At 44.1% G+C, this 26,051-nt stretch overlaps 1 protein-coding gene across 8 annotated transcripts in view; it reads right to left on the bottom strand.

Moving 5' to 3' along the window:
- The window catches only part of Atxn2 (ataxin 2), a 103,374-nt gene that overhangs the window by 25,558 nt on the left and 51,765 nt on the right, over positions 1-26,051 (bottom strand). For 4 of the 8 annotated variants that reach the window (XM_052755273.1, XM_052755271.1, XM_052755272.1 and 1 more), the window contains exons 6-14: positions 16,375-16,499; positions 12,276-12,367; positions 11,400-11,597; positions 10,181-10,359; positions 7,994-8,239; positions 5,251-5,433; positions 3,710-3,907; positions 3,277-3,384; positions 2,903-2,973 (exon numbers count right to left, since the gene is read on the bottom strand). In XM_052755273.1, the coding sequence (XP_052611233.1) occupies positions 2,903-2,973; positions 3,277-3,384; positions 3,710-3,907; positions 5,251-5,433; positions 7,994-8,239; positions 10,181-10,359; positions 11,400-11,597; positions 12,276-12,367; positions 16,375-16,499 (1,400 nt within the window). The remainder of the gene's footprint in view (positions 1-2,902; positions 2,974-3,276; positions 3,385-3,709; positions 3,908-5,250; positions 5,434-7,993; positions 8,240-10,180; positions 10,360-11,399; positions 11,598-12,275; positions 12,368-16,374; positions 16,500-26,051) is intronic. The other 4 variants (XM_052755270.1, XM_052755278.1, XM_052755276.1 and 1 more) reach the window with 2 other exon arrangements.

The raw sequence follows: 26,051 nt of genomic DNA, 5'->3' as shown, positions 1-26,051 counted from the left end.
CATGTCCCAACTCTCCACACTTATTAGCTGAATATGGTGGCTCATGCCTGCAATTTCAGACCTTGGGAGGCAGAGGCAGAACAGCTGGGAGTTTCCAGTCATTCTGGGCTATATAAAGAGATTCTGTCTGAGGAGCAAGGGAAAAAAGGTTAAATCTTTACTATAGGCTTCCAAAAGCAGCAACTGTATGGCTGACACTTGCTGTGGGATGTTCTGTATGGCAAATATGTTGCTCTGATTGGTTGGTAAATAAAACACTGACTGGCCAGTAGTCAGGCAAGAGGAAGTATAGGCGGGACAAGGAGGAGAATAAAGCTGGGAAGTGGAAGGCTGAGTCAGAGAGACACTGCCAGCCGCCATGAGGACAAACAGCATGTGAAGATGCCGGTAAGCCACGAGCCGTGTGGCAGGGTATAGATTTGTGGAAATGGATTAATTTAAGTTGTAAGAACAGTTAGCAAGAAGCCTGGTACAGCCATACAGTTTGTAAGCAATATAAGCCTCTGTGTTTACTTGGTTGAATCTGAGCGGCTGTGGGACGGGCAGGTGAGAGAGATTTGTCCTGACTGTGGGCCAGGCAGGAAAACTCTAGCTACAGACACTAGACAAGATGCACCAATTCTGATACCCTAGACACGTGAAGGCAGAAAGCCAAATGGGAGGCCAAAAGAAAAAGCAGCTTCTGAGAACGGAAGCCTCAGGAGACTAACCATAACCTAAACATAAACTAATTTTAAAATCCCAACAGTGTTCCGGTCAGTGGTGGAGCACACCTTTAATCCCAGCACTCGGGAGGCAGAGGCAGGGGATCTGAGTTCAAGGCCAACCTGGTCTACAGAGTGAGATCCAGGACAGCCAGGACTGTTACACAGAGAAACCCTGTCTAAAAACAAAACAAAACAAAACACCAATCAATCAATCAATAAATAAAAAATAAAAATAAAATAACCAGCACTCAGATACACTACAGAACGGAGACTGCTCTCAAAGAAAAGGAATGGCGGTCAGGACCAAACTCCATGTCCCAGGGTGGCTGATGATCTATCTACTGACCAGTCAGGACCACTGGCCGTGGGACTCCTCTGTCTCCTGATGCCCACGGTGCACAGTGACAGAACTGGCTTCAAAGCACCAGTGACAGGAGGGGCCGGGACAGAAGCCCCAGGGGAATAGGAACAGAGGAAGCACGGAATGGGTACTACTCATTCAATTTTACATTTAGTAACGTGATTTTTAAGAAACATTGAAGTTTCTTAGACACACACACACACACACACACAAAAAGTATGATCAACTCCTAGTGACTGACTGTTAATGTTACTGCTACCTGGAATTTAATGATTAAGCATTAAAAAATTATTAAGGAAAAATTTAAATTAATTAATTTTTAAAAGTCAAGCAATAAAAAAAAGAAATTAATGATATGATCTCAAATAAGTAACTCAATGCTACACCTAAAGTTCTCAGAAAACCAACAACAAACCAAGCCCAAATCAAGGCTAGAAAAAAAAAAAAAATGAAGATCTGGACAGGGAAAGGATTTATCACTAAGGGAGGGTCAAAGAGAGTTACAAACTAATACTGCAGTGGCTGGAAGTCATCTAATACATAAAGAATAGCGTGTGTGTGTGTGTGTGTGTGTGTGTGTGTGTGTGTGTGTGTGTGTGTGTGTATGTGTGTGCATGCGTGAGAGAGAGAGAGAGAGAGAGAGAGAGAGAGAGAGAGAGAGAGAGAGAGAGAGAGAGAGAATGAATATGGGGTACACAGGTGATGTGTAGAGGTCAGAGGACAATCCATGTTGGTCTCCTGTTCATTGCTGCATACATACTATGTATCCATCTTTACATAGGTATCTGTGTGTGGCTTTTCAAGACAGGGTTCCTCTGTGTAGCCCTGGCTGTCCTGGATCTGCTTGTCTCTGCTGAGATTAAGGTGTGTGCATTACGTCTGGCAACAGCCTTTCAAAAAGGTATCACCTGCAATCAACACCACACGGGCAGACCACAGACACTGGAAGGAATGGACAGTCTAGTACCAAACTTCCATATCTGCAAGCAACTCTCAACAAGAGTTGGGGGTAACACAGTCCATCTTCCACAGGTGAGAAAGAAGAGGCACACAAGGAAAGACAGTCTGACCCTCACTTAGCAAGGTGAGCTGTGCAGATGAGACTCCCCTCGGAGTCTTAGGAGAGCAGCGAGCGTTCATCCAAGACCGTGGATTTAAACAGCAAGACCAGACACCAAAGTCACAAGCCAAGTGGCAATGGTATCAGGAAAAAAGAACTAGATGTCATTAAATAAAGCTGTCTGCTTCAAGGAACGGAGGAAAGTGAAAAGACAACACACAAAATGGAAGAAAGGAAACTAACAAACCCAGATCTTCTGAGGGACACAGGACAGAGGATGGAGGATGGAGCTCTGTGTCACCCTGGATTCCAAAGCTAACACCACAGAAGTGTCAGACAGACAGCAGCAGACTCAGGTCTGTGCTCCACAAGAGTAATGACCACTAGGAGAGTAGGGCAGACTGAAGACTGAAGTCAGCATGGCTCATGACCATCACAACTCCAATTCCAGGGAACCTGTTGCCTCTTCTAGTCTCCAAGCACACTAGGCAAGTCCATGGCCCACACACATAAGGCAAACAACTCATATGCCTCCAAAAACCAAACCAAAACCAAACTAAAAAAAGTTTGACTTTCTGCAGGTTACTTAATAATGAGAGAGAGAGAGAGAGAGAGAGAGAGAGAGAGAGAGTGAGTGTGTGTGTGTGTGTGTGTGTGTGTGTGCGCGCGCGCGCACGTGTATTTTAAAAATGTATTTTTGTGAAATGGTCATATTAAAAAAAAATCACTATTTTCTTTTATAAATTCTAAGCAATCAGTCGATAGGGAACTTACCCTAAAATCATTCTTAAACTTCTTTAAATCATCAATCTGTTTTCTATGTTCAGAAACAACTGGTGACATACCTGTAAAACCAAAACCTGTTAGATTCCAATTTACTTCTGACCTTAAACTGGAAATTCTATTAGTATGGGATATTAGAAATGAGAACAGAGGCCAGGTGTGGTGGCACACGCCTTTAATCCCAAATAGGGGAAGAGAGATATAAAAAATGAGCACAGACCCATCACCTGAAGACTAACAGTTTCAAATATCTATTGTACTTGGCGCTTATTAGCATGTGCGTTGCACACAAACAAACTTTAGAAAGAGGGTATGCAGTATGGAGCACAAAATTAGATAGACACAGTTCTTCAACAAACTCTAACCTTTGTTTTCAGCTTTTGAAAAGCTAGGTGATGTTTCACTTGCTTTAATATTTTCCTTATTCCCTGCAGGCGAGTTCTGCCTCTGATCTTGAAGCCTGGAATCTTTAGCTAGAAAACAAGTTAAAAAAAGAAATCATCATCTGATAGACATTAGGAAAGAAAGTAACATGAGAAAACACCAAACCCTTCTAATTTTCATTGAAACAGAGGTTCTTCTGCCCGGCTAGTTATCACACCAAAACTCAGTGAGCATGTTCATACAACAGGCATGTGACACAGAGCAGGTCAGAACCTCTGATACCAGAGGTTAAATAATATACGCAGAAGAGCAGTACCATAGACAGGCCTCTTGTTTCCATAGAAACACCACTGTATATTCAGAATACAGCTCTTGGTCACACAGTGTTACAAAGGAAAGACCTCCAGGTCGTACCCTCAATAGACGGGGTCAGAGCTCTGTTGGATGCAGGGCTGGCAGGAGTGGGAGACGCAGCGGGAACAGGCATGGAAACGGCTTCAGCAGGGATGATGCCGGCTTGGGGAGAAGCAAGCACAGGCCCACTGGGAGTGTTTCCAATACTGTTCTGCCTGGGAGACCTGGGCCTGTGAGTTTTTGGAGATAACCTTGGAACTAGAAGCAAGAAGATACTCATTAAACTCTTAGAAATATGACAGAAATTACCAATATCTAAGTACAGCTGTGGTTTTCCCTCCTAATTAAATGTATTAACTTTGAAGTATTTTGAATAAAGCTCAAAACCAGAGTTCAATGGCAAGCCAAATTACACTGAAGGAAAAAAACAAAACACCAAGGACATCCACAGCAGTAAGTTACTTTTCAAGATGAGAGAGAGATCCCTACTACACTGGTCTCCTTCCATCAACACAGTAAATAAAACCCCTTTTAGCTTGCTGCCTAGCCTATGTGCTGAAGGAGATTGAGACACAATTAGCCTAAAGGTACAGCTAACACAGAAGGAATGAATGACTACAAAATAACTGCTTAATGTTTCATAGTCCATTAAAAACCTATCTGCAGAGTTCAGACTCAAGGGCTTAATGAAAATGCTTCGATTTGCATCACTTTAGTGACTTTCCTTTGTGAAATCACAAGCATCACAGAAGGAAACTGTTCATTACTCTGACTTGTCCAATTAGTGTAGAGAACAGCCCTTACATGATTCTCAGTGTATCCCTAGCAACTGTCTTTCTTATTTCTAATGAGGTTGCTACTCTCAAACTCAGTTCCAGACCATCCAACTAATGCCAAAGGAGCAGAACACCTCAAGATGCTCCTCTCACCTTCCATTTTCATTTTAATCTGAACTTAAGAAGGTCAAGGGACACAGCACAAAGGAATTTACAGGACAACTACTACAACTGCACACTATACAGGGGTGTAGGAAAACCAAACCAAACCAAACCAAACCCAGACATGTGTCAGTCCTGGGCTTTTCTTTAAGCTGGCAAAGGCCTGGTGGCTGATTAAGAACAGTAAGGAGGACAGACAGGGCAGGCACAGGCTCTAGCTCTGCAGTCCTGGGAGGAAGCACTATGGACTGACCTACACAACATAGGAGCAGTCTGGGCCTAATCCTACATCTGCTCAAAGTAGGACCTGATCGCTACAGCTGCTGACAGTCAGCATCTTCTCGGGCAACTCAGAGAAAAATGAACTTCCTGCTGTATAGACTAGTCCTTGAAGATCACCAGGTGAGTATCTGTTTATTCCACGAGCAGATGCCATGGAAACACACAGTGATAAGAAGCCTAAACATGTTTACAGATTGAATACAGAGTGATGGGACAGTCCTTCAACTAGTGTCCTGAGTATGTGTGATATTCATAACTGGCAACTCTCACTTCCGCCACCATAGTTAATGTGACTCTGTACCTCCTCTCAGATCTTGAGCTCGGCCTTTCTGGACATGTACCATAATGACAAAATCAGCACTGTCACAGGGTCATACCTACCCCCACTGACCACTGAGGACCACGTGCCCCCTGCAGGACTGGTCCTGGCCACTGGAGGAGCAGCTGCTTCACTTGGGGGGTTGTGGGATACAAACTCGAGGCCACTAGACATGGAGCCTCTCCCAGCGGAGACTCTGTGATTGCGAGGGTGCCGCTGTGCCTTTGGAGACATCCTTGGAGGGCCTGAGGGAGACACGATGGGCGTCGGGTGAGTCCTGCATTGTCTGCCTCACTGCCTTTTTGCTAAACACAGACACATACTCTTACTTCCCTCACAGATTCTCATTGGTTAAAAAAATGAAATAAAACAAACACACTACTGATTTTTGGCCACACCAACAATTATTTTGTGGGATGTCAGTTATCTAAGTACATTTTATTTCCCCCTTTTAAGGTTTATTTTTACTTCTCACTATACTGTGTGTCTGTATGAGGGTATGTGCACGTGAGTTCAGGTGTTGAACTACCTGACAAGGGTGCTGGGAACTGAACTCAGGTCCTCTGGGAAAGCAGAAGCTCTCTAAGAGCTGACCCATCTTTCCAGCCTTATTTCCCTTTATTTTTAAAGCAAGGGAGAGATAAAGTTGATTGATGGCGATAAATCAAAGAACACGGCATAACACTGCATAACTACATTTTGTATATAAGAATAAGTTATAATACCGTTTTAGTAGGAATTACGGCTGAATGATAAGATAGTCTACTTTACCTTTCTACCCAATTTTACTACTTCCAAAATGAGACCAAAAAAACATGTTTTTTTTGCAGTGCTAGGGACCCCATACTTGTTAGGACAGCAATCTGTCTCTGAGGTATATCCTCTAGGGTGGTGGGGGAAGGAGTATTTTTAAGCAGAAACTCAGTTCTCTTGTCCCTCTTTTACCACGATCATCAATTTCACAAATCGTGACTTAGGCCGTCCTCACACGCAAGGCCAGGAGGAGGAGCTTTGGCAGAAATGTGCACTGTGTCAACTGGTGACACTCTGTCAGTGACTCTGCCAGCCATTAGGGATGGCTGTGGCTACAGCCATCTGCTGTGTAGTACTAAGCCACTAAGTAAAAACCCAAGCCCGAACTACCCTTCTCAGAGCCCTAAGTGTGGCTCCTAATACATGCTCTCTCTCTGTGTCCTCAGTGGGAATATAGTCAGAATGATCTCAGAAAATGCTAACCAATGTCAGGACTTTCCTTTATTTTTTTAAAATTTATTAATTATTATTTTATGTGTATGATGGGGGGGCTTAAATGTGCCATGGCATGTGTGAAGTCAACTTTGTGGAGTCAGTTCTTTCTTTCCATCTTTCCATAGGTTCCAGAGACCAAACTTAGGTCCTGAGGCTTGCAGAGCAAGGACTTGTAACCAGAGCCAGCTCACTAGCCTAGTGCTCGAGGGCTTTCACCTGGAGTACCAGCACCCTGGACCAATGTAGAGCATTCTCTGTGGGCACCAGGAGCAGCCCTCCCACCTGACTTCAATGCCATGTTCACAGTTCACCCGTGCTCACAGCTCCTAGCTAAGGCGTTCTCATGGAATAAACACCTTTACCCCATGGTCTGCAACAGAGTTCCATGTCGCAGCCAAGGACCACTACAAAAGGCACGCATTACAATTTCAGTGAAATTTGCCTTTGCAACATTACAATCTTCAGCCATGAATCTCCCTTCTGCCTGGTTGAAAATTTAGAAGTAGCCAATATAGTTTACTCCCAAGCTGTTCTTCAGGAAACTATCGGTCTTGATCAGCTATATTTTTCATGACTTTTACCAAGACAATCTGATTAGAGTATTAACAGAAATACTCTGAACAAAGGACATTGTCATTCAGAACAAAAGATTTTTTTAACTTACAAATTGCATTAAATCAGAATGCTACCTTTTGGGGGCAGGGTGTGGGAGTGGCTGGGACAAGGTCTCACCATATACTCCTGGCTGGCTTAGAACTCATTCAAAGCCAAGCTGACCTTAAACTTTTGGCAACCCTCTTGCCTATGTCCCGGGCACTGGGATTACAGGTGTGTGCCACCATTCAAAAGATATGACATGCAACAATGGTCAATTCAGCATCAAATACAATTTTGACAAAAGCAAAGAAGATCAAAAAAAAAAAAAAGCCTCAAATTTACACCTGTTTTTTAATTGATAAATTTTAGATAAATGCCTCCCCCCAGATTAAAATAGCCTTTCACTATATTGATAGTGCAAAACTAATTTAAAAATAATTATTAAATTAAATTTACAGTTCCTCAGGCACTCTAAAAACTACTGTTACCTGAGGATAGACATACAAAGCCACTCACTATAAGGGATATCATGAATCATAAGGGACCCCAAAATAGCAGTCCTGCCTTTGGCCAACAGGAAGCTTCACTGGCACCATGGCCAGGGAGCTGGAATGTGGCAGGCCTCTATCCACCATGCCCCGGAGCGGCAAGTGGATCACAGCCCCGGTTCATCACTGTTACTGTGTTGGGCCTGTGACCTTCCTAGGCTCCAAAGGAGCGCCATTTAAGACAGGTCAGATCCCATCTTTCCATCCAGGACAGTGCAGAGCTTTACACACAGCACTTAGCAAGTTTCACTGTAGTGACCAACAGGTTAATAGAAATAGTTTTAATAAACTAAAGTTAAACACAGAAATTATAGGTTATTAACTAATGGAGAGGAAACTACTCTGTAATCATAAACTCACAAAGGAGTTAAACAAAGACAAACAAAAACATGAACAAATCGTGGTATTGTACCTTCTGAAGACATGCGTTTAGGCACAGTAGAGACAGGAGCTGGAGAACCATGAGCAGAGGGGTGAGACGGGGGTCTGGATGGCCTCGAGGGGGGCCTGGAGGGCGGCCGTGTAGGGGTGGCTGCCCGAGGTGGAAGAGAGTTGGGACCTGACTGGTAGCGAGAAGGTGGGCGAGAGGAAGGAGATGGGCAAGGCGATGGCCAGGGAACACCTGACAGAACAAATGATATGAAGGAAAGTATAAAAACTAAAGAAAAAAATGAGGGAAAAAGTAAACAGAAAAAAAAGTAAAATGACAAAAATGATTTCTTGTACATTTTAACCCTTTGAGGACAGTCATTTGATTTGTGCTAAGTTTTAGCATAACTTAACTGACACAAATTCACATTTTCTTTAACCTCCTTCAAAGTATGTCTGTTTAAATGAATCCACGTTCCCAAAGGGTTAATGAGGATCTACACACACTACTGGAGAAGACAGTTACGACTCTGCCTAGTACCCCACTTCTTCAGCTGTTGTGAAGAGAATATCACACACACAGATAATTTCCCTCAACAACACAGTAACTCCTGCTCGGGAAGGAAGGTCATCTCCTTTACTGGCTTTAGCTCTGAACAATAACGAAACAGCAGCTACTAAATCCAATGTAAGAGCTGTTTCCTTATGTTCACCTGAGATTTTCATCAGGTCTACATCTGAACCCAAGTGTCAGTTTCAAAGCTCATTAACCCAGTCCCAGTTAGGTAGAAATAAAAACTTACTTCTACTGTTTTCTAGAATGCTGGGTAACAGCACTGGGTGCTTTTGTAAACCAATCTCATTTCAACACACTAGAAAGGGCCTACCTACCTACCTACAGCCTGCTGTACCCAGGTGAAGACCTGCCAACTGCCCAGCCAGGCCTGGTGGCCACTTCCCTGGTGCTTAGCCAACAGTCCAGGGCCCCTCTACAGGGGGCTCCATACTCTGGAGTAGACACATTTCTCAGCTCCCCTTCAAGTTTTTTTTTTTTTTTTTTTGGTTTTTTCGAGACAGGGTTTCTCTGTGTAGCTTTGCGCCTTTCCTGGAACTTGCTTTGGAGACCAGGCTGGCCTCGAACTCACAGAGATCCGCCTGGCTCTGCCTCCCGAGTGCTGGGATTAAAGGCGTGCGCCACCACCGCCCGGCCCCTTCAAGTTTTTAACTTGAAAATTCTGTTCATAAACAACTGAAAACCTTTACTCGGTGAGCAAAGACATTTTCACCACCATTGCTAGGTATAGAAATACTCAAAGTGTTTACTCGGAGAGGAACTCTGGACAGACTCAGTGGAAATAAGTGAAACTAGAAAGGTAGTGTCCTCTGTTTGCACTCATCTGAATTCCTCCCTCCCTCCCTCCCTTTCTTTCAGATGGGGTCTCACAGGACCCAGAATGGCCTTTCACTGCTCATCCTCAGGTGTGGGCCTCCTCATCCAGCTTGTCCTGTTCTAACCCTCAGCACGCGAAACTGGCTGTCCACTCTTCTCCTGAGCAACAACACACCACTGCTAACAATCACACGTGCACAGAACTCATTCATTTCTGCTGCTCAGTCTACCAGATTTCTACTAACACCTATCATCTGTGCTCACCCGACTCATGACACCCCACAAAGTGCCGTCCTACTCAAGAGCCAAGCTGCTGTGCACTAACACCTGCCCGCAGAAACCAAAGGTTCTGTGCTGTATTTTCAGCACGGTTCTCTCGTGATTTTATTCACATGACTCTTGCTCATGTCTGATATTATAAATATTACCCCAAGTTCTTCCTTGAAGTAAACAGAATGGAAATCCATCACAGTTAATAAAATGAATCTGCATTAACTGGAGTATCTTCCACATGAACTATGCCTACAGTTTTAATACCCAGGGCTTTTTAAACTGAGACCCTCCTCAAGAGTTTCCAATTTTGTATGTGGAGTGTTTTTAGGCCAAATGAGTATGAGAGACATGCAACAGCTCAGGACCGTGTTGTCCCTTTAAATGCGCCAAGGACACATATGATGTTATACTATCTGATAGCCACAAAACAAAACTAAGTTATAGATAATAAAAACTACTTCACAAAATTCAAAAACGGCATGCACATTCCTACCCATTATGTAAACTCTTAAATATTTAGATAGCTCTATATTTGATAACATTAACAAATCTGGTCAAAATACTTGCCTCCATTAACTACTCTTTGGTCTGAACCAGAGTTCGGGTTGAAGTCTGAAGTGTGAGAAGCGGCTCTTGATGGCATGGAGCCTGGTCCAGGCTGGCCCATCCGTGGTGAGCTCTGTCTCCCACTTCCCCAGGATATGACTTCTCTGTTTCTTTGTCCAGGAGGAATATATTTATTTTCCCTGGAAATAAGAGCCCCTCTAAATCATTTATGCTAAGAAGTGTGGGACTAACAGAATACACTTAAAGGTACAGTAGGTAGAAGAGCATTTCTCACACAGGCTGTCAGTACCACACGGCCTGAGTTCCTCCCGCCAACAGTTTAACAAGCTGTGCTCATTTCAACCTCCTGACACTCTGTGATGTTAGAAGAATCACAAAACTCAGCTATGAAACCATGAAGACAGAACACAGCTTGTGCTGTTCCCACAATGTAGCAGATTTGGACAACGCGTTTATGAAGAAACGAGAGGCCCACGAGCCCCACAAAGCACTCAACCACTGATTATCACATCTCCCCTCCAGTTCACTTCACACTGGTTTGAGCTCACGTGCTCTCAGAACAAGCATCAGTAAAAGCTCAATTTCCGAGCAAGGCTCAAGTTTCCTGGTGTCCAGCCTTCCCACAGCGAGTCTGTTAGCAGCTAACCACTCCTCTCGGCTGCACAGTCACACAGACAGGGCTCTCTGACTCAGAGCGTGTTTGTTCCTCAGTGTTACCTACAAGCCCCTCTTCAAATATGGCATACAAGTATTTCTGGCACCTGCCACCATGGCATCCAAAATACTGAACCTGGGTTCTTAGCCCTCGCCTGAAGAGGCCAGACTCTTACAGGATCATGTTTCTGCAGGTGGAAAAAAAAATTCCCCACGCTGCCAGTGGCGAACAGGCCCCATTATCTTATCACAAATGTCACCTCCTGATGAGGCTTGTTCCCACTCTAGATGTCCCTAGTACTCTGAACAGACCTTCACCCTGCAGGCCACAGTGTAGAGCTCCTCGGGGTCTGGGCGGGGTGCTCGGGATGTCCAACACTTGACTTCAGAAAGCTGAATCCCCAAAGATACTATCAGGATGACCACTGTCTTTTCTCTAACGGAATCTTACACCCAACCCACCAGCATTTTCTCCCTAAGTGTCACGAAAGAGGAAGCAGTTGGACGACATCTTCTCACCCAGCCGGGGAATGGTCCAAACACTGTGTTGTGGACCCCGTAATACCTGGTGTTCGGGCCGTGCGCCTCGCGCTCGCTGCAGTTCCTCTGGACCGCCGTGTACTTTTCTTCCTCGCTCCGGTCGTCATTCTCAAGGGCCACACGGGCTTTGTACTGGGCGCTGGATTCGATCTCCTCCGCTAACTGGTTGGCCCTTGCCTCCCGCTTCAGAAACTCTTCTGAGTTATCCCTTTCTAAGGGGACCCTGAACACAAAGGAAAGAAGACAGTCACCGTCTCCCCATCACACTCTGTTCTGGGCCACACACAACTATTAACAAAGTTTACAGCATGGGGTCACCAGAGACATTGTCAAAGTAAGGGGGGCTTGCTCTCATAAATCCAAACACGCATTCTTTGTCACATAGAAGAACATTTACCATTTCAGGAAATGATTCATGCAAACCCTTATCACTGGGAATTTAACTTTTTTACAATTTGAAAACAAAGACAAAATGTATTTTAACCTGAAAAGAAGGTATGGAGGGCGGGGGGGGGGGGGGGGGGGGGGGGGGACGACGGGACGGACGACACACTACATTTATTCACTGTTTTATTGTGAGCTTGAAAGCCTAAATAGTTAAAAGAAAGAACATCACATTTTTGTTTTACTTATTTATTTAGGTTTTTTGGGACAGGGTTTCTCTGTGTAGCCCTGGACAACCTGGAACTCACTCTGTAGACCAGGTTGGCCTCGAACTTACAGAGATCCACCTTCCTCTTCCTCTTGAGTGCTGGGATTAAACATGTGTGCCATCAGCACCAGGCTTTCTTTGTTTTTTTTTTGATGTGTAATTTAAAATAAAACAAACATTGATTCAACAACATCATTTAAGCTGATGAAGACAAATTAGCTTAAATAAAAGAGAACTCTGTGAACTTACGTATATGAAGATAAACTGCTATCGTATGTGGACACTACACCGTAGTTCTCTTCATTATATCGAAACATATCATTGGGATCCCATCCATTAGACTAGAAGGAAAATGAAGGTCATTTTTCAAAATCAACTTTTTAATTCAGCTGCAACCAATTCTTGCAATAACACCTAACAAACTGCACTGGCTGGACCTAATCCCATCCCTTCCCTTCCCTCCAGAAATGCCAAATTTGCCTTTAGAAACCTTTTAAAGGGGCTGGAGAGATGACTCAGCGGTTAAGAGCACTGGCTGCTCTTCCAGAGGTCCTGAGTTCAATGCCCAGCACCATAAGGTGGCTCACAACTATCTATAATGAGATCTGGTGCCCTCTTCTGGCATGCAGGCATACACACTGGCAGGATACTGTATGAGGGAGGGAGGGGGGGGAGGGGGGATGGGGGGAGGGGGGAGGGGGAGGGGGAGGGGGAGGGGGGAGGGGGGAGGGAGGGAGGGAGGAAGGAAGGAAGGAAGGAAGAAACCTTTTCAAGTAAGCTAGACATAGCTTATACCAGCACTTAGGAAACTGAGACAGGAGGATGTTTTGAGTTCAAGGCCAGCCTGGGCTATAGTAAAAAAGGCCCTATTTCAAAAAACAAAAACAAACAAACAAAAGAACAACTCTTTAGGAAGAACTCTTCTTACATGTATCACCCCCTTAAATTGGTAGGTGATTACATGAGTTATCTGAGAGGATATGAGAAAAACTTAGAATATCCAGCCACGTCATTAATCCGGGGCCTCTGGGTCAGAGTTCTCTCCTTCAGCGTACTAACAGCCTTCCCTACAACGTCCATCCCTAAAGTGGGTCTTAGAAGGGCAAGAGGTGCATTGTGATAGACAAAAACCTTTGGGAAAGGAAAAGCAGTCCATTTTTCCTACTGATTCCCATGCCCTGCCATCGTCCCTTCCCCGAGGCAGGTAAGGAAGGGCAGCACAGAGCAATGGGAAGGCAAATGGGATGATGATAGCACACAAGCTGAGGTTTACAACTGTCTGCCATGAACAGCTGCAGGACGATCTCAGCAACAGCTCTGGGTCTCACTGCCCTAACTTCCAACCTCAGCACTGCTACCCTCCATCAGCGGAGGAGGGAACTGCCACTCTCAAAACATGGGCTGCATCCTTCAGCAGGGAAGAAGTGGGGCTAATAGAGGAGAGTCTTCAGGGGCAAGTACCAATAGATGGCTTGCCACGTACCTCTCTCATGTCCAGTTCTCCTTCGAAAACCTGACAGGCTAAAGCTGGAGAGATGGCTCAGTGGTCAAGAACACATATTATTTTTCCAGAGGACATGGTGGAGGAAGAGAGCTAACTTCCACAAGATGTCTTCAGGACTCCATTTGAACACCATGGTGTCTGTCTCTCTGTCTCTGTTTCTGTTTCGTAAATTGTTTTTAATTGGAAGACTATGACTTCACTAATCTATGAATGATGCACCAAACTAAACAAAAATATCCACTAAAACTAAGCATCTTCAAATTCCAAGGCACATAAATAACTACTATTAGGAACTTCTTGAGCTTAAGCCAATGGTTTTAAGGTTAAGAGCTCTTACTACTGAGCTGGGTGTGGTGGTGCAGGCCTTTAATCCTAGCACTCAGGATGTATAGCAGACGGAACTGATTTCAAGAACAGCCAAGTCTACAGAGCAAGTTCCAGGACAGACAAAGCTACATAGAGAAATGTTGTCTAAAAACAAAACAAAACACCCAACAACTAAGAAACTTTGTCTTAAAAAAACAAAGAGTAAATAAAATAAAACACAACAAAAAAGAGGTCTTGGTACTCTTGCAGCAGAATGAGGCTGGATTCGTAGCACCTGCATGGTAGCTCCCAACTCCCTACAATGCCAGCTCCAGGGAATCTGTTGCCCTTCTGGTCTTTATGTGTACACAACTTATTCACACACACACACACACACACACACACACACACACACACACACACACACACACACATACACACTCTCTCTCTCTCTCTCTCTCTCTCAATACGTATTTTTAGAATTTAAATACAGTATTGGTATTCTGCAACTTGTTTTTTTTTTGTTAATAAGTATATTAGGTATCTTTCCTATTTGAATATTGGTTTTTGGTAGGAATGTATTTCTATTAAGAAATTCATGCTTTTCTAATGGGTACCTACTAACAGAAACAATGCTGCAAAATACCTTGAAACATAATTATTTGCATGTATTATAGATATATTAGCACTAAAGTAAATATTCTGTTTTTAATTTATATAATTTCCTTTTTCTTAAAAAGACAAAGTCTCAGTAGGGCAGTGGTGGCGCACGCCTTTAATCCCAGCACTCGAGAGGTAGAGCCAAGCAAATCTCTATGAGTTCAAGGCCAGCCTGGTCTACAAAGTGAGTTCCAGGACAGGCTCCAAAACTACACAGAGAAAACCTGTCCTGAAAAACCAAAAAGAAAAGAAACAAAATAATATCGCACAGTGTAGCCAAAGCAGGCCTTGAACTCACAGCAACCAACTGACTCTGCCTCCTAAGTGTTAGGACTAAAGGTGTGCACCACCACAATCAGCTAAAAATCTTAGTAGGATTGATAGAATAAATCACATTTTAAACTTTAATCAACACTGCCCCTCTCCCCACAAAGCCCTCAACGAACTTATCCCCCTAACTACCAGAGTGAAAAGTGTACCTGTTTCCCATCCCAAGGTGTAGTGATACACATGTGAGAACCATTATAATAAGTTGAGGTGAATCTTTAAAGTTTGAAGATGAACAATGACAGCTTTCCAAGGCAGTTCTGTTCTATCAGCCAGATGAGCTCTTAGAGAAGATACTCTTACTACATTACTATGCTTCAGACAGTAGACTCAGGTGCTCTGTTCACAACAGAAGGTTCTTTGCTCACGTAACCTTATTTATGGTTAACATTAAATCTCTATGCGCTAAGGGGCTGGAGAGATGGCTCAGTGGTTATAAGCACTGGCTGCTCTTCCAAAGGACCCGGTTTCAATCCCCAGCCCCTGTGGAAACTCACAACCGTCTGTAGCTCTAGTTCTAGGTTATCAGACACCTTCTTCTGTCCTCTAAGAGGCAGGTGCACAGACATACATGTAATACACCCAGACCCCTAAAATACAAGTAAAATTGAAAAAGTTCTATGCTCTATCACAAAGTCTACTACAACTTGACTTGTAGATGGCATGTCAGGAGAAAACCAAAACAATACATTTAGATAAGCACACACTTCAGAAACAAGTTTCTGTAGAGAATGACACTAATTTAAGTTCAAGGGATTTAGGCAATACTTTAATTTTTTTGTTGTTTTGTTTTTTAAAAGACAGGGTTTCTCTGTGTAGCCTTGGAGCCTGTACTGGAACTCACTCTGTAGCCCAGGCTGGCCTCGAACTCACAGAGATCCGCCTGGCTCTGCCTCCCGAGTGCTGGGATTAAAGGCCTGTGCCACCACCGCCCAGCGCAATGCTTTAATTTTAATATAATGTAATTATTTATCTTTTGTGATTGCTATTTTTTCACCCCCAAGACAGGATCTCACGGGGTAGCCCTGGCTAGTCTCGAACTTGCTATGTAGACCTGTCCGTATCTGCCTCCCGAGATTAAAGGCAGGTAACACCACACCGACTGATTTGGTTTTTTTTTCAGTAAGGGTCTTATACAGTGCAGGCTAGCATCAAACTTTCTCTATAGTGAAGGCTGATCCTGAACTCCTAACCCTTCTACCTCTACCTCCTGAGTGCTGAAATCACAATTAGCACACCTAACCTAAAATCTTATCTTAATGATAACTTTCTCTTCCTCAAGTAAAAAGGCCAACTTTTGACTTCAGCTTTAGGAAAGTCAACACACAGTTAAATGCTACCTGCCTCAGGCTGCTTATTTTACAACAGGCTGTCATTGCTTAACTTAGTTTCCAGTAGTAAACACGTATCACTATTTTATGACAAAGAAGTAATTGCATGAGTGCTGAGCCCTCAAGTCAAGGCGAAAGGCTTTTCTTAGTCTCTGTTCTATATGTTAAATTGAGAGCTGGGGCATGCCAAACACGCTGGACAGTCACAGATGGCACTCACCACGTCATTCTCCAGAGCCTCTAGCTCCTCGCTGGCTGTGAGCTCCCCTGCATCCCAGGGTTCCAGGTCCCTCTCCTTGTGCTCACCATTCACTTTGGCGCTGACAGCAGAGTCGGTAAAAGCATCTGTGAAGACACAATGGGCAGGCGACACTGAGATACAGACGAGTAACCACGAGAAAGAAAGTGACTTTCTGGTATCTAAGTAATAATCCAGTCAACTCCAGCACAGGTAACTAGTGAAGGCATTTCCTCTCATCACTTCATGCACTCGAGCTAACAGTGAGTTCATGCTCTCTTTCTGTGGTGTTTTGTTTTAGACAGTATCTTCCTGGATAGCCCTAGCTACCCTCAAACTCAGTATGCAGCCCAGGCTCTCCTTGCACTTTAGCACTCAGGACGGCCAGCAAGTGCGCATGTGTGACTAGGCAGAACGAGTTAACCAGCAAGTTTAGGTATCTGTGCAGGGTCAGTGTCCAGACTGCTCTTCTGACAATACCTGTGGTAAGTTAAACCATTCTGAGTGACCCTTCCCTTTCCCAAACACCCTCCACACCACCATTCTAAGCAGCTCAGATTCTGCAGAGCTGCCTGTCTCTAGCAGGCTCACCACTTCTAGGATTCGAGCCTGGCTTAGAAGCTTTGCAACACCTACGTGCTCAGCTCATCTTATTGCTCAGGAAAAGAAATGCTCCACAGCTGGGGTTAAAAGAGCTAGACAGCATCAGGAGTGCTCTGCAGATGCAGGTGCACACTTAAATGCTCACACTCACAGCATTAGGAGTGCTCTGCAGATGCAGGTGCACACTTAAATGCTCACACTCACACATCTTTCTAACACTCCAGAGACCACAAGCTCCCAAACTCTTTTGCCTTGACCCTTATGACAAGTCGCTACAAAGAGCAGGAGAAGAAAAACCCGTTAAGGGTTAGAGTTATTCCACAAAGGGAGACTGTCCCAGGGGTTTGATACAGCACTGCTCTAGGATCAAGGCATTGCCAAAGTAAGACACGTGAGTGGAAAAGTTTAGGCAGAGCATTGCAAGGCTAACTAGCCCCAACCTCCTCTTTCCAAATGAGGGCATGTAAACATGAATGTGTACGTACCAGGCACGCTGGGCAAAAAGCTGCCTATCACTCCAGCAGATGTCTCTGCTGCTATCAGTTATAAGGGCCCAGAATGCACACAGGGAGCCCCTCAGAGCAGAAGAAGACTCGAGTTGGACTCTGGATAAAGCTTTTAGCAGAGGACAAGACACTGCTCATCTTCAACACCCCATCTTCATCTGGGGACCATAAATAGCCCTATATACCTAGCCTCATTACTTCCTGCTAGCTTGTCTCAATCCTGTTCATCACCTGAAAACTCTATCAGCTGTTGGCAAATGTCAGTTTATAAAGCTGGAGAGGTGGCTCTGTTCTTGGAGAGGACCTGGGATCAGTTACCAACACCCACAACCACCTGTAACTCCAGCTCCGGAAGATCTGATGCCCTCTTCTAGACTCTGTGGGCATCTGCACTCAGGTGAACACACTCACATACTCCTAATCAAAAATAATCTTTTTTAAAATTAATTTACTCAGTCAGGTGTGGTAGTACACACCTTTAGTCCCAGCATTCAGGAGGCAGAGGCAGGTGGATCTCTCTGAGTTTGAGGCCAGCCTGGTCTACAGAGAGTTCTAGGAGAGCCTAGAGAAAGCCTATCTCAAAAAACCAAAACACTAAAAAATAAAGAAAAGAAGAGAAAAGCACCAACAAAAAATTTAATTTACTCATGTATACTTTCAGGAAGAAGAGATTCCAACAAAAGTAGCAAATAATTATGTGTTAGGATCCTGAGATTCCTTTAACTACAAGGGACTGAAAACACAAAAGGAGACTCCAGGGTACTTAGAACCAGTCGGAATCATCCCTATGCAAAGCTGCAACACTGTTCATAAACAAGATCCTGTTAACATGTCGACCACTACTTTCCAAAAGCACACATTTAAGTGAACAAAACATTTACTTAGGATACAAACACTCAGCCTACAACGCTAACACCCCGATTCAGGAAGTTAAAACTCACAGCCGGGAGATGGGCCCCCAACACTGCGAGGCTGAGCGAAGAGCTTCACTGCTGTACATACATACAATAAGAACCTGCTTGGAGGAGAACAAAGGCCAAAGAAAGAGAGGGGGAGAGAGAGACAGAGACAGTTAAAGGAAGAATAGAGAGGAGACATGATAAAAATCAAAGTATACAAGACTGACCCATAGCCACACACAATTATACTTTTTTGGGAAGAGACAGAACCTTGCTACATACACAGCCTAGTATGGTGGCCTAAAACTCTGAGATGACCCATCCTAAGCCTCAGGGAATATAGACAGATGTGTCCCAAAGCTGACCTAAATGGATCTTTTCTTGTATGGGGGAGGTATGTGAAAATTTCAGAAGATTTAGGGATGAGCCAAGAGCTCCTCTCAAAGTACCACTCTAAGGGAAAAAAGAAAAAGGAAAAGCTACAAAACCAACCCATAGACCTTTAACTACTGTGTGTGTGTGTGTGTGTGTGTGTGTGTGTGTGTGTGTGTGTGTGTGTGTGTGTGTGTCCTGATCTTGAGCAGCATCAGACAGAAGCCTACTCAGAAAACAGCACAGAATGAGTGAGCAGGCAGGGGGGAGGTTCTTGGGACCAGACTCCCACTGCCATCCATGATGCAGGTTGTACAAAGAGGGCATTTTTGCTTGGCCTGCTTCAGGTTTGCTACTGCATATTATAAAGAAGGAGTATTCACACACTGTAACTTAGCAGGATGCTTTATTTGAAGGCAGAAATGGGAGCAAGGAAAATGGAAAGGCCACAAGGAATGGCATTCCATCACAAAGCAAGCAGCTTTCTTTCTTTTCTTTAAATTTATTTTTAAATAAATTTTTATTTTTATTTATTTTTATTTTATGTGCACTGGTGTTTTGTCTGTGTGAGGGTGTGGGATCCCTTGGAACTGGAGTTACAGACAGTTGTGAGCTGCCATGTGGGTGCTGGGAACTGAACCTGGGTCTTCTGGAAGAGCAGCCAGTGCTCTTAACCCCTAAGCCATTTTCCTAGTCCCATAAGCAGCTTTCTAAAGCCAGTTTGTAGGAAGGCTTCAGCCCTGAATACCAGACTTCAGAACAACATACTCTCATGATCTAAAGGGAACCAAGAGCTAAGTGGTCTGTTCCACACTCTGAGCAACAGCCACCATGGCAGAGGGAATGGTCCCACCTGTACAATGAACATCCAGTATTTCTTTTATAGCAGATTGGACTGTGCAAGCATTGCTGCTGGTGCCCAGATATCCCAGCCACATTCTAGTCAAGGGCAGGACATGTTCCTACCACAACTCAAAGTCTATCAATTTTCTACTGTGGTCTACAGCAAGACATAAGTGCTGTAAAGGCAAGATGCAGTCCCAGAGCCAGTGACAGACATATGGTAACTGGTTCTGGGGGAGTTGTTGGCATAGAAAGGAAAAGGAGGAGGGAAAGTTATCAGAAAAGGAAGGAAGAAAGGTTCAGTTATTTCTGTGTCCCACTCCCTGCCTTATAAACACACACCTTAGGCCTCCAGACTAGAGGGAGGTAAGGTCCATCTATATCCCCCACTTCTATGCCTCACTCACAAATGGCCATCTGTAGGTTGGGTTACTGGTGCCACCTAGTGGTGGTCAGAAGGAAACACTTTTCTCCTGCCCCGTTTATATTCTGCTCCTCAAACTCAAGTCAACTCTAGCTCAGAGAAAATATTCAACTTCACCAGGCATGTTGGCTCATGCAAGCAACTGAGTCAGCATGGGGTGCATTGTGAGTTTCAGGCTTTTGACAACAGTCAAACTTGTCCAAGAATTGGTTTTTTTCTTTTTTCTTATTATGAAACTGGCTGGCAAGATGATTTAGCACTGAGTCCTAAATGGCTAAGGCAGAGAATTAAGTGCCCTGAGTGGTCCTCTGAACTCCATACGCTTTAAAATTATGAAATGTAAATGTTTCTACAGACCTATTCAAACACTTACTGATGCTACTGGGGACATACTTATCTTTGTTCTTTATCATGTCATTGTGTTTGTATCTTAACATCTATTAATGTGATGTATGTAGAAGCTACAAAGCTTGTGTGGAGGTCAGAGGACAAACGTGTCAGCTCTCTCCTCTCACCACATGGCTCCTGGGGTCGAACCCTGGCCCTGCTTGGTGGCAGGCGCCTTTATCCCCGGAGCTGTCATCTTGCCAGGCCTGAAGAGTATTTTTAAGGCAAAGCCAGAGTAGCAGTCAAATAAGTAAAATGTTAGTATTATATTACAAATAAACAAAAAATTAAATTTATAGAAACTACAAAACGGGGTGTGGTGCAACTAAACGGCAGACCGCCGGCCGCTTCCACGTGCTTCCTGCCCAGCACCACAGACCCTGAACCCCAGGGCCGGGGGGGCTCAGCGGGCAGAGTCTGCTGTGCAAGGCTGACAGTCGGAGTTCAATGCCGCAACATGTAGAGGTGGAGGACAAACTCTCAGAACCTGGTCCCTGACCTCCACATGTGTGCACCACCCATCTACCCTCTATGAAATTAAGAAAAATCTAATCCTGCCTTTTTGCTGACTGTCCCCTAGAAGTAGAGGAAGCTGAACCCAACCAAGCCCATCTTTATAGAATTAGCTCTATCAAGTGCTTACATAGAATCAAGATGGGTTATTTTGTTCTTGAGACCAGAGCTTATTCTATACAGCCCAAAATGACCTGGAACTCAGTATGTGACCGAAACTAAGCTGTAATGTATGGCAATCCTCCTGCCTCCAAGTGCCTAATGCTGAGATTATAAGCATGCGCCACCATGCCAGTGAATCAGAAACAAACTCTAAGAAGCAGAGGGCTGCAGCTGAACACAACAGACAGGGACTGGGGCTAGCTCAGGGGCAGAATGGAGGCCTGTCACGCACAAGGCCTTGTTTTCAAAGGCCCTGCACCACAAGCACACACACATTACATGGCCAAGTGCAACGCACACAAATGACCCTACTTTCTGTTTTGGAATACTGAAGAACACTGCGCGCAGTGGAACAATGCCTGCAATACCCAGGATGCAGTGGGTGAGGAACAGAAGTTACAAGTCATGCTCAGCTACATGAAAATCTCCAAGGCAGCCTGTGATAAACAAGACCTTGTCCCCCAAACAAATAAATACACACAAATAAATAAAAAATAAAAAGACTGGAGAGATGCCTCAAGTATTTAACAGTACATATTGCTCTTCCAGAGGACCCAAATTCAATCCCAACACCAATGTTGGATGGTTCACAATCAATCACCTGTTAACTCCAGCTGCAGGGGATCCCATACCTATGGCCTACGTGAGTACCCATGCTCAAGTGCACACACCAGACACACATGTATACATACTTAAAAATAAAGCAGGGCGGTGGTGGCACATGCCTTTAATCCTAGCACTCTGGAGACAGAAACAGGCGGTTTTCTGTGAGTTTGAGGTCAGCCTGGTCTTCAGAGCTAGTTTCAAGATAGCCAGGGCTACACAGAGAAACCCTCTCTCAAAAAAAAAAAAAAAAAAAAAAAAAGAAATCATAATAATAAATTAAGATATACCTTAAAAATAAAACAGAACAAAAAACCACCAAGAAAAGAAACATGGGAAGGGCAGAAGAGAACAGGCCTCTGAAGAATATAATGGCTGTGGTCAGAGCTGACAGTCTTACATAAACCGATACACAAGATGAAGGGTAATGTTCTTAGTGAAACATTGCTCTGCTGCAAAAAACGGTCAATCTGAAAGTCGATCCCTGCCATACTGTCATCAAAGACTCACACTCAGATCTGATGCATCAAGTCCCTACTCACAGCACAGAGCAACAGCATCTGTCTGAAAAGCCCACTAGCAGATACTCCCCATTCTGAGTATCTTCAGTTATTTCTGCACTGATTGTAGTTCTGAGCCCACTGAACAAACACACTATTTCCTTGACTAAATGTCAAGAAACGGTTTGTTTTATACTCTGTACAGATGATCAAACACACAACCACAAAATGCAAGGCTTTGAGGAGCCCCAGTCAGGTAACAGTTGCTCCTTCAACAGAAAACTTTAAAGCAGAGAATTAAGAAGATCTACAATACCAAAATAAAGCCAAGCCCCAGGCTATCTTGACTCTCACCAAGGCAGGGTGGGACAGAAAGCCAGGTCTCTTTAGGCACAAAAGTAGGCAAAGGGATCTTCCCTGCACAATCTTTTCCTGCCTCCAAAACTGAAATCCAGCTTGTCTTTAAAGCTCATTTGTGTTCATGCAAACTCTTACTGGTCAATAGGACTCACTCAACTGGGGACCATGGATGTGTCGAAACTTTCTGGGGAGCAGGACAGACTTCATAGCAAAAATCAGAAACAAAGAGCCACCCCAAATACCAAGTGTTAAGCAGAAATTCAAAGATACCAAATTCCCTATATAATATAACAGGATGCTACATTCTCAGAAAACCACACCTAACTGCTTCCAGGACACTAACATGCACTGGGGTTATCTAATCCAAAGGTGGCTGCAAAAGGGTCATTTGCCAGGTATCCTCCAAGGAGTCGTATGTAAATGATCTCTAGGGGGATCTTATAATCCTATGATTCCAAACTGAAAAGCAGTGAAGCTACTTTCATGCAGTCCTTCACAAACACACTGAATGCACAGCTGGAAATTTAACACCCTCCTCTCCCCCACCCCCACCCAGGCAAAGTTTAACCCTCAAAAGAGCTGTGCACACTTTACTTATGCTATGATGCTTCTGAGCAAAGAAAGATTTACATGTGCCGAGCTCACTTTTCAAATCTAACACTTTGTTTTTACTGTCCAAAGTGTATGAAGGGCTGGAGAGAGGGTTTAGCAGTGAAGAGCACAGGCTGCTCTTGCAGAGACACACAGGGGCTCGATTCCCAGCACTCTCACAACCTTCTGTAACTCTGGTTCTAGGGGATCTAAACAGCCTCTTCTGGTCTCTATGGGTACTAGCCATGTACATGGTGTACATACAGACATGCAGGCACACATATATACACAGAAAATAAAAAAATAAACAAGGTGCATTAAAATGACTAGGAATGATCTGCTACCATAAAAATATACTTAAATGTCATGCTACAGAAAAATAACATTTTAAAATTTCTTATGTTTCACAGAACTGAATGGTAAATAAAATGGTAGTCTTTGTCTGCAATAATATGCCTATAAAAAAAATAAATGACCACTTTTTTGGTTTGGTCCTGAGGATTTAAGACATCACTTGGAGGAATGAATATGCATTTCTAAGGCAATAAGGACTAAAGAGGACCACGAGACATCTCTATTTCTATATACAACATTTCTAAACTCCAGAAAACCGTTAAGGCACAGGAAAACTAGCAGACCACTGCTTCTCCAACCATCTCTCCAGATGCCCCAGGAGACAGGGGAAAGAGCTGTTAGGGGCTCCAAGGAAGCCTATTCTCCTCAGCCCACAGAAACCACGTCAACTGCAATCCAACAAAGACTGATGTCACTGCAGTAGGAGCAAACTACTCCATCTAATAGTAAAATGTCTGGCTGAAGAGCTACTAGTGTAAGCCAGTGCGAGCAAGGCTGCTCAGGAGTGTAAAAGCAAAACTTTGAGTTTGGTCTTGAAAGCCTGTCTATCATTCTAAGGAGTGAGTGCATGGGTTTTCTGCAGAAAGCAAACGCAAGGAGAAGACAGATAAGATAAGCTCAAGAAGGCAGTCAGTGCTGCAGGTTAACAGGAGGGAAGGTCGACAAGAAGTCCCTCTGTGAAGGCCCCAAAGAACATGGTATGGAGTCCTTGCCAGGCACTGTAGCCACATCTAGAACCTACACTCAGAGATGCAAGAGGTTCACCTCGTGTTTGAGTCTAGCCTAGGCTTACAAGCAAGTTCTGATCATACAAATGAGCCAATTAATTCATTAAAAAACTGTGGTGTCCTGCTGGGGTGGTGGTAGCACATGCCTTTAATCCCAGCTCTCAGGAGGCAGAGGCAGGTGGGTCTCTGAGGAGCTCCAGGATAGCCAAGGCTACACAGAGAAACCTCGTCTTGAAAAACCAAGGAGTAAAATAAACAATGTGATGCCCCAACTGACCTGTAAGTTGTAAGTAAGCACGAAACAAGGCACAGAAAGAATGACACAGTAATGGCAGTGTTAAGAACTGTAGCCCACCAGGGTGGGGGGGTGGGGCTGGTGCTGGTGCTGGTGCATGCCTTTAATCCCAGCACTCGGGAGGCAGAGGCAGGTGGATCTTTGTGAGTTCGAGGCCAGCCTGGTCTTTAAAGCAAGTTCCAGGAAAGGCGCAAAGCTACACAGAGAAACCCTGTCTCGAAAAACCAAACAACAAAAAAAAGAACTGTAGCCCATGCACACTTGAGAGATCTGGAGGAAAGGTGGGTTAAGTCATGATCTGAACAAAGAGGAGGGACAGAATGTGGACGTGATTGTGCCAAGGCAAAGCCAACAGAGCAAGAAAACAAACAAGCTGAGCATAGTCACACATGCTTGCAATCTTAGAACCCAGATGAAGCTAAGGCAAGTTCAAGTCAACCAGGGCTATGCACACCATTTTTAAGAAGGGCAAGAAAATAATGTTTTCACATAGATCTAAGCCAAAAATTTCCTTATATCTGTGTTACTTCACTTTGTTTTCTATTTTTTGTTTGTTTTTGTTACAAGCACTCACTCTGTAGACCTGGTTGCCTTGAACTAACAACGACCTTTCTACTATTGGCCTACCAAGTGTGAGAATTAGAGGCCTGAGCCTCCACACAGTTTAAGGAGAGGGTCAAGTAGGACAGTGAGTTGTATTCCACCCTGTTTGGTAGCTTAGGAGTGGATAGAGAACCTCCCAAAGCTAGGCTCTCCCACGAGCCACAGCCCCACCCGACCCCAGCCTTCACATACTGGAGGGTATATGAGAAAGACAGCATCTTTCGGGGAAGGGCACTTTGTGAGCTAGAGAAGTAAACCCAGCAGAGCCAGGTCTTTCAAGATTGACATCATCTCTTTTGGGTGGGTGGTTTTGGGTTTTTTTTTGTTTGTTTGCTTTTTGTTTTGAGACAGGGTCTCTCTATTATATAGCTCTGGCTGTTCGAGAACTTATGTATAGACTCGGCAAGTCTCAAACCCACAGAGATTCACCTACCTCTGACTCCCATGCAAGGGGAATTAAAGGTATGCCCACCATAACTGGCCTTGATATGTCATCTTATAAGAGAAGGAACAAACTCTTATCACTGCCTTCAAAGAAAGCTGGTTTTTAATTTCCTTAAGTGTTTCATAAAATATTTTTGCTTTTAAACTACAAAGAAACACAATGAGAATCTGACAACCTGAGTCCAAAAATTACCACTTCTTTTGGATAGAAACAAGTAGCTCTACAAAGTATATCTACTCAAACAGCTGTGGTTTTCAGTGGGCAAGCACTAAATGAGCAAGCAATGGGGGGGCCAGAAGAGACTTTCCTACCCAAGGCCTTCTGAGGTCAGTGTGTATGCTTCTAAGAGCTGAAAGGAAGACACGTATCAGTGGTACATAAAGACAGCAAAACAAGAGTGCACTAATCTAAAACTGCTCAAGGAGAAGGATCAAGTATTCCTAGAGAAAGCAATTTGCATTCAATAGAATT

This window comes from Peromyscus californicus, unplaced genomic scaffold, assembly GCF_007827085.1.
Source record: "Peromyscus californicus insignis strain IS unplaced genomic scaffold, ASM782708v3 Scaffold_2__1_contigs__length_46816999, whole genome shotgun sequence".
In the NCBI taxonomy this organism is placed as follows: domain Eukaryota; kingdom Metazoa; phylum Chordata; class Mammalia; order Rodentia; family Cricetidae; genus Peromyscus; species Peromyscus californicus.
The sequence above is the reverse complement of the archived record's forward strand: the minus strand, read 5'-3'. Positions and strand labels throughout refer to the sequence as shown.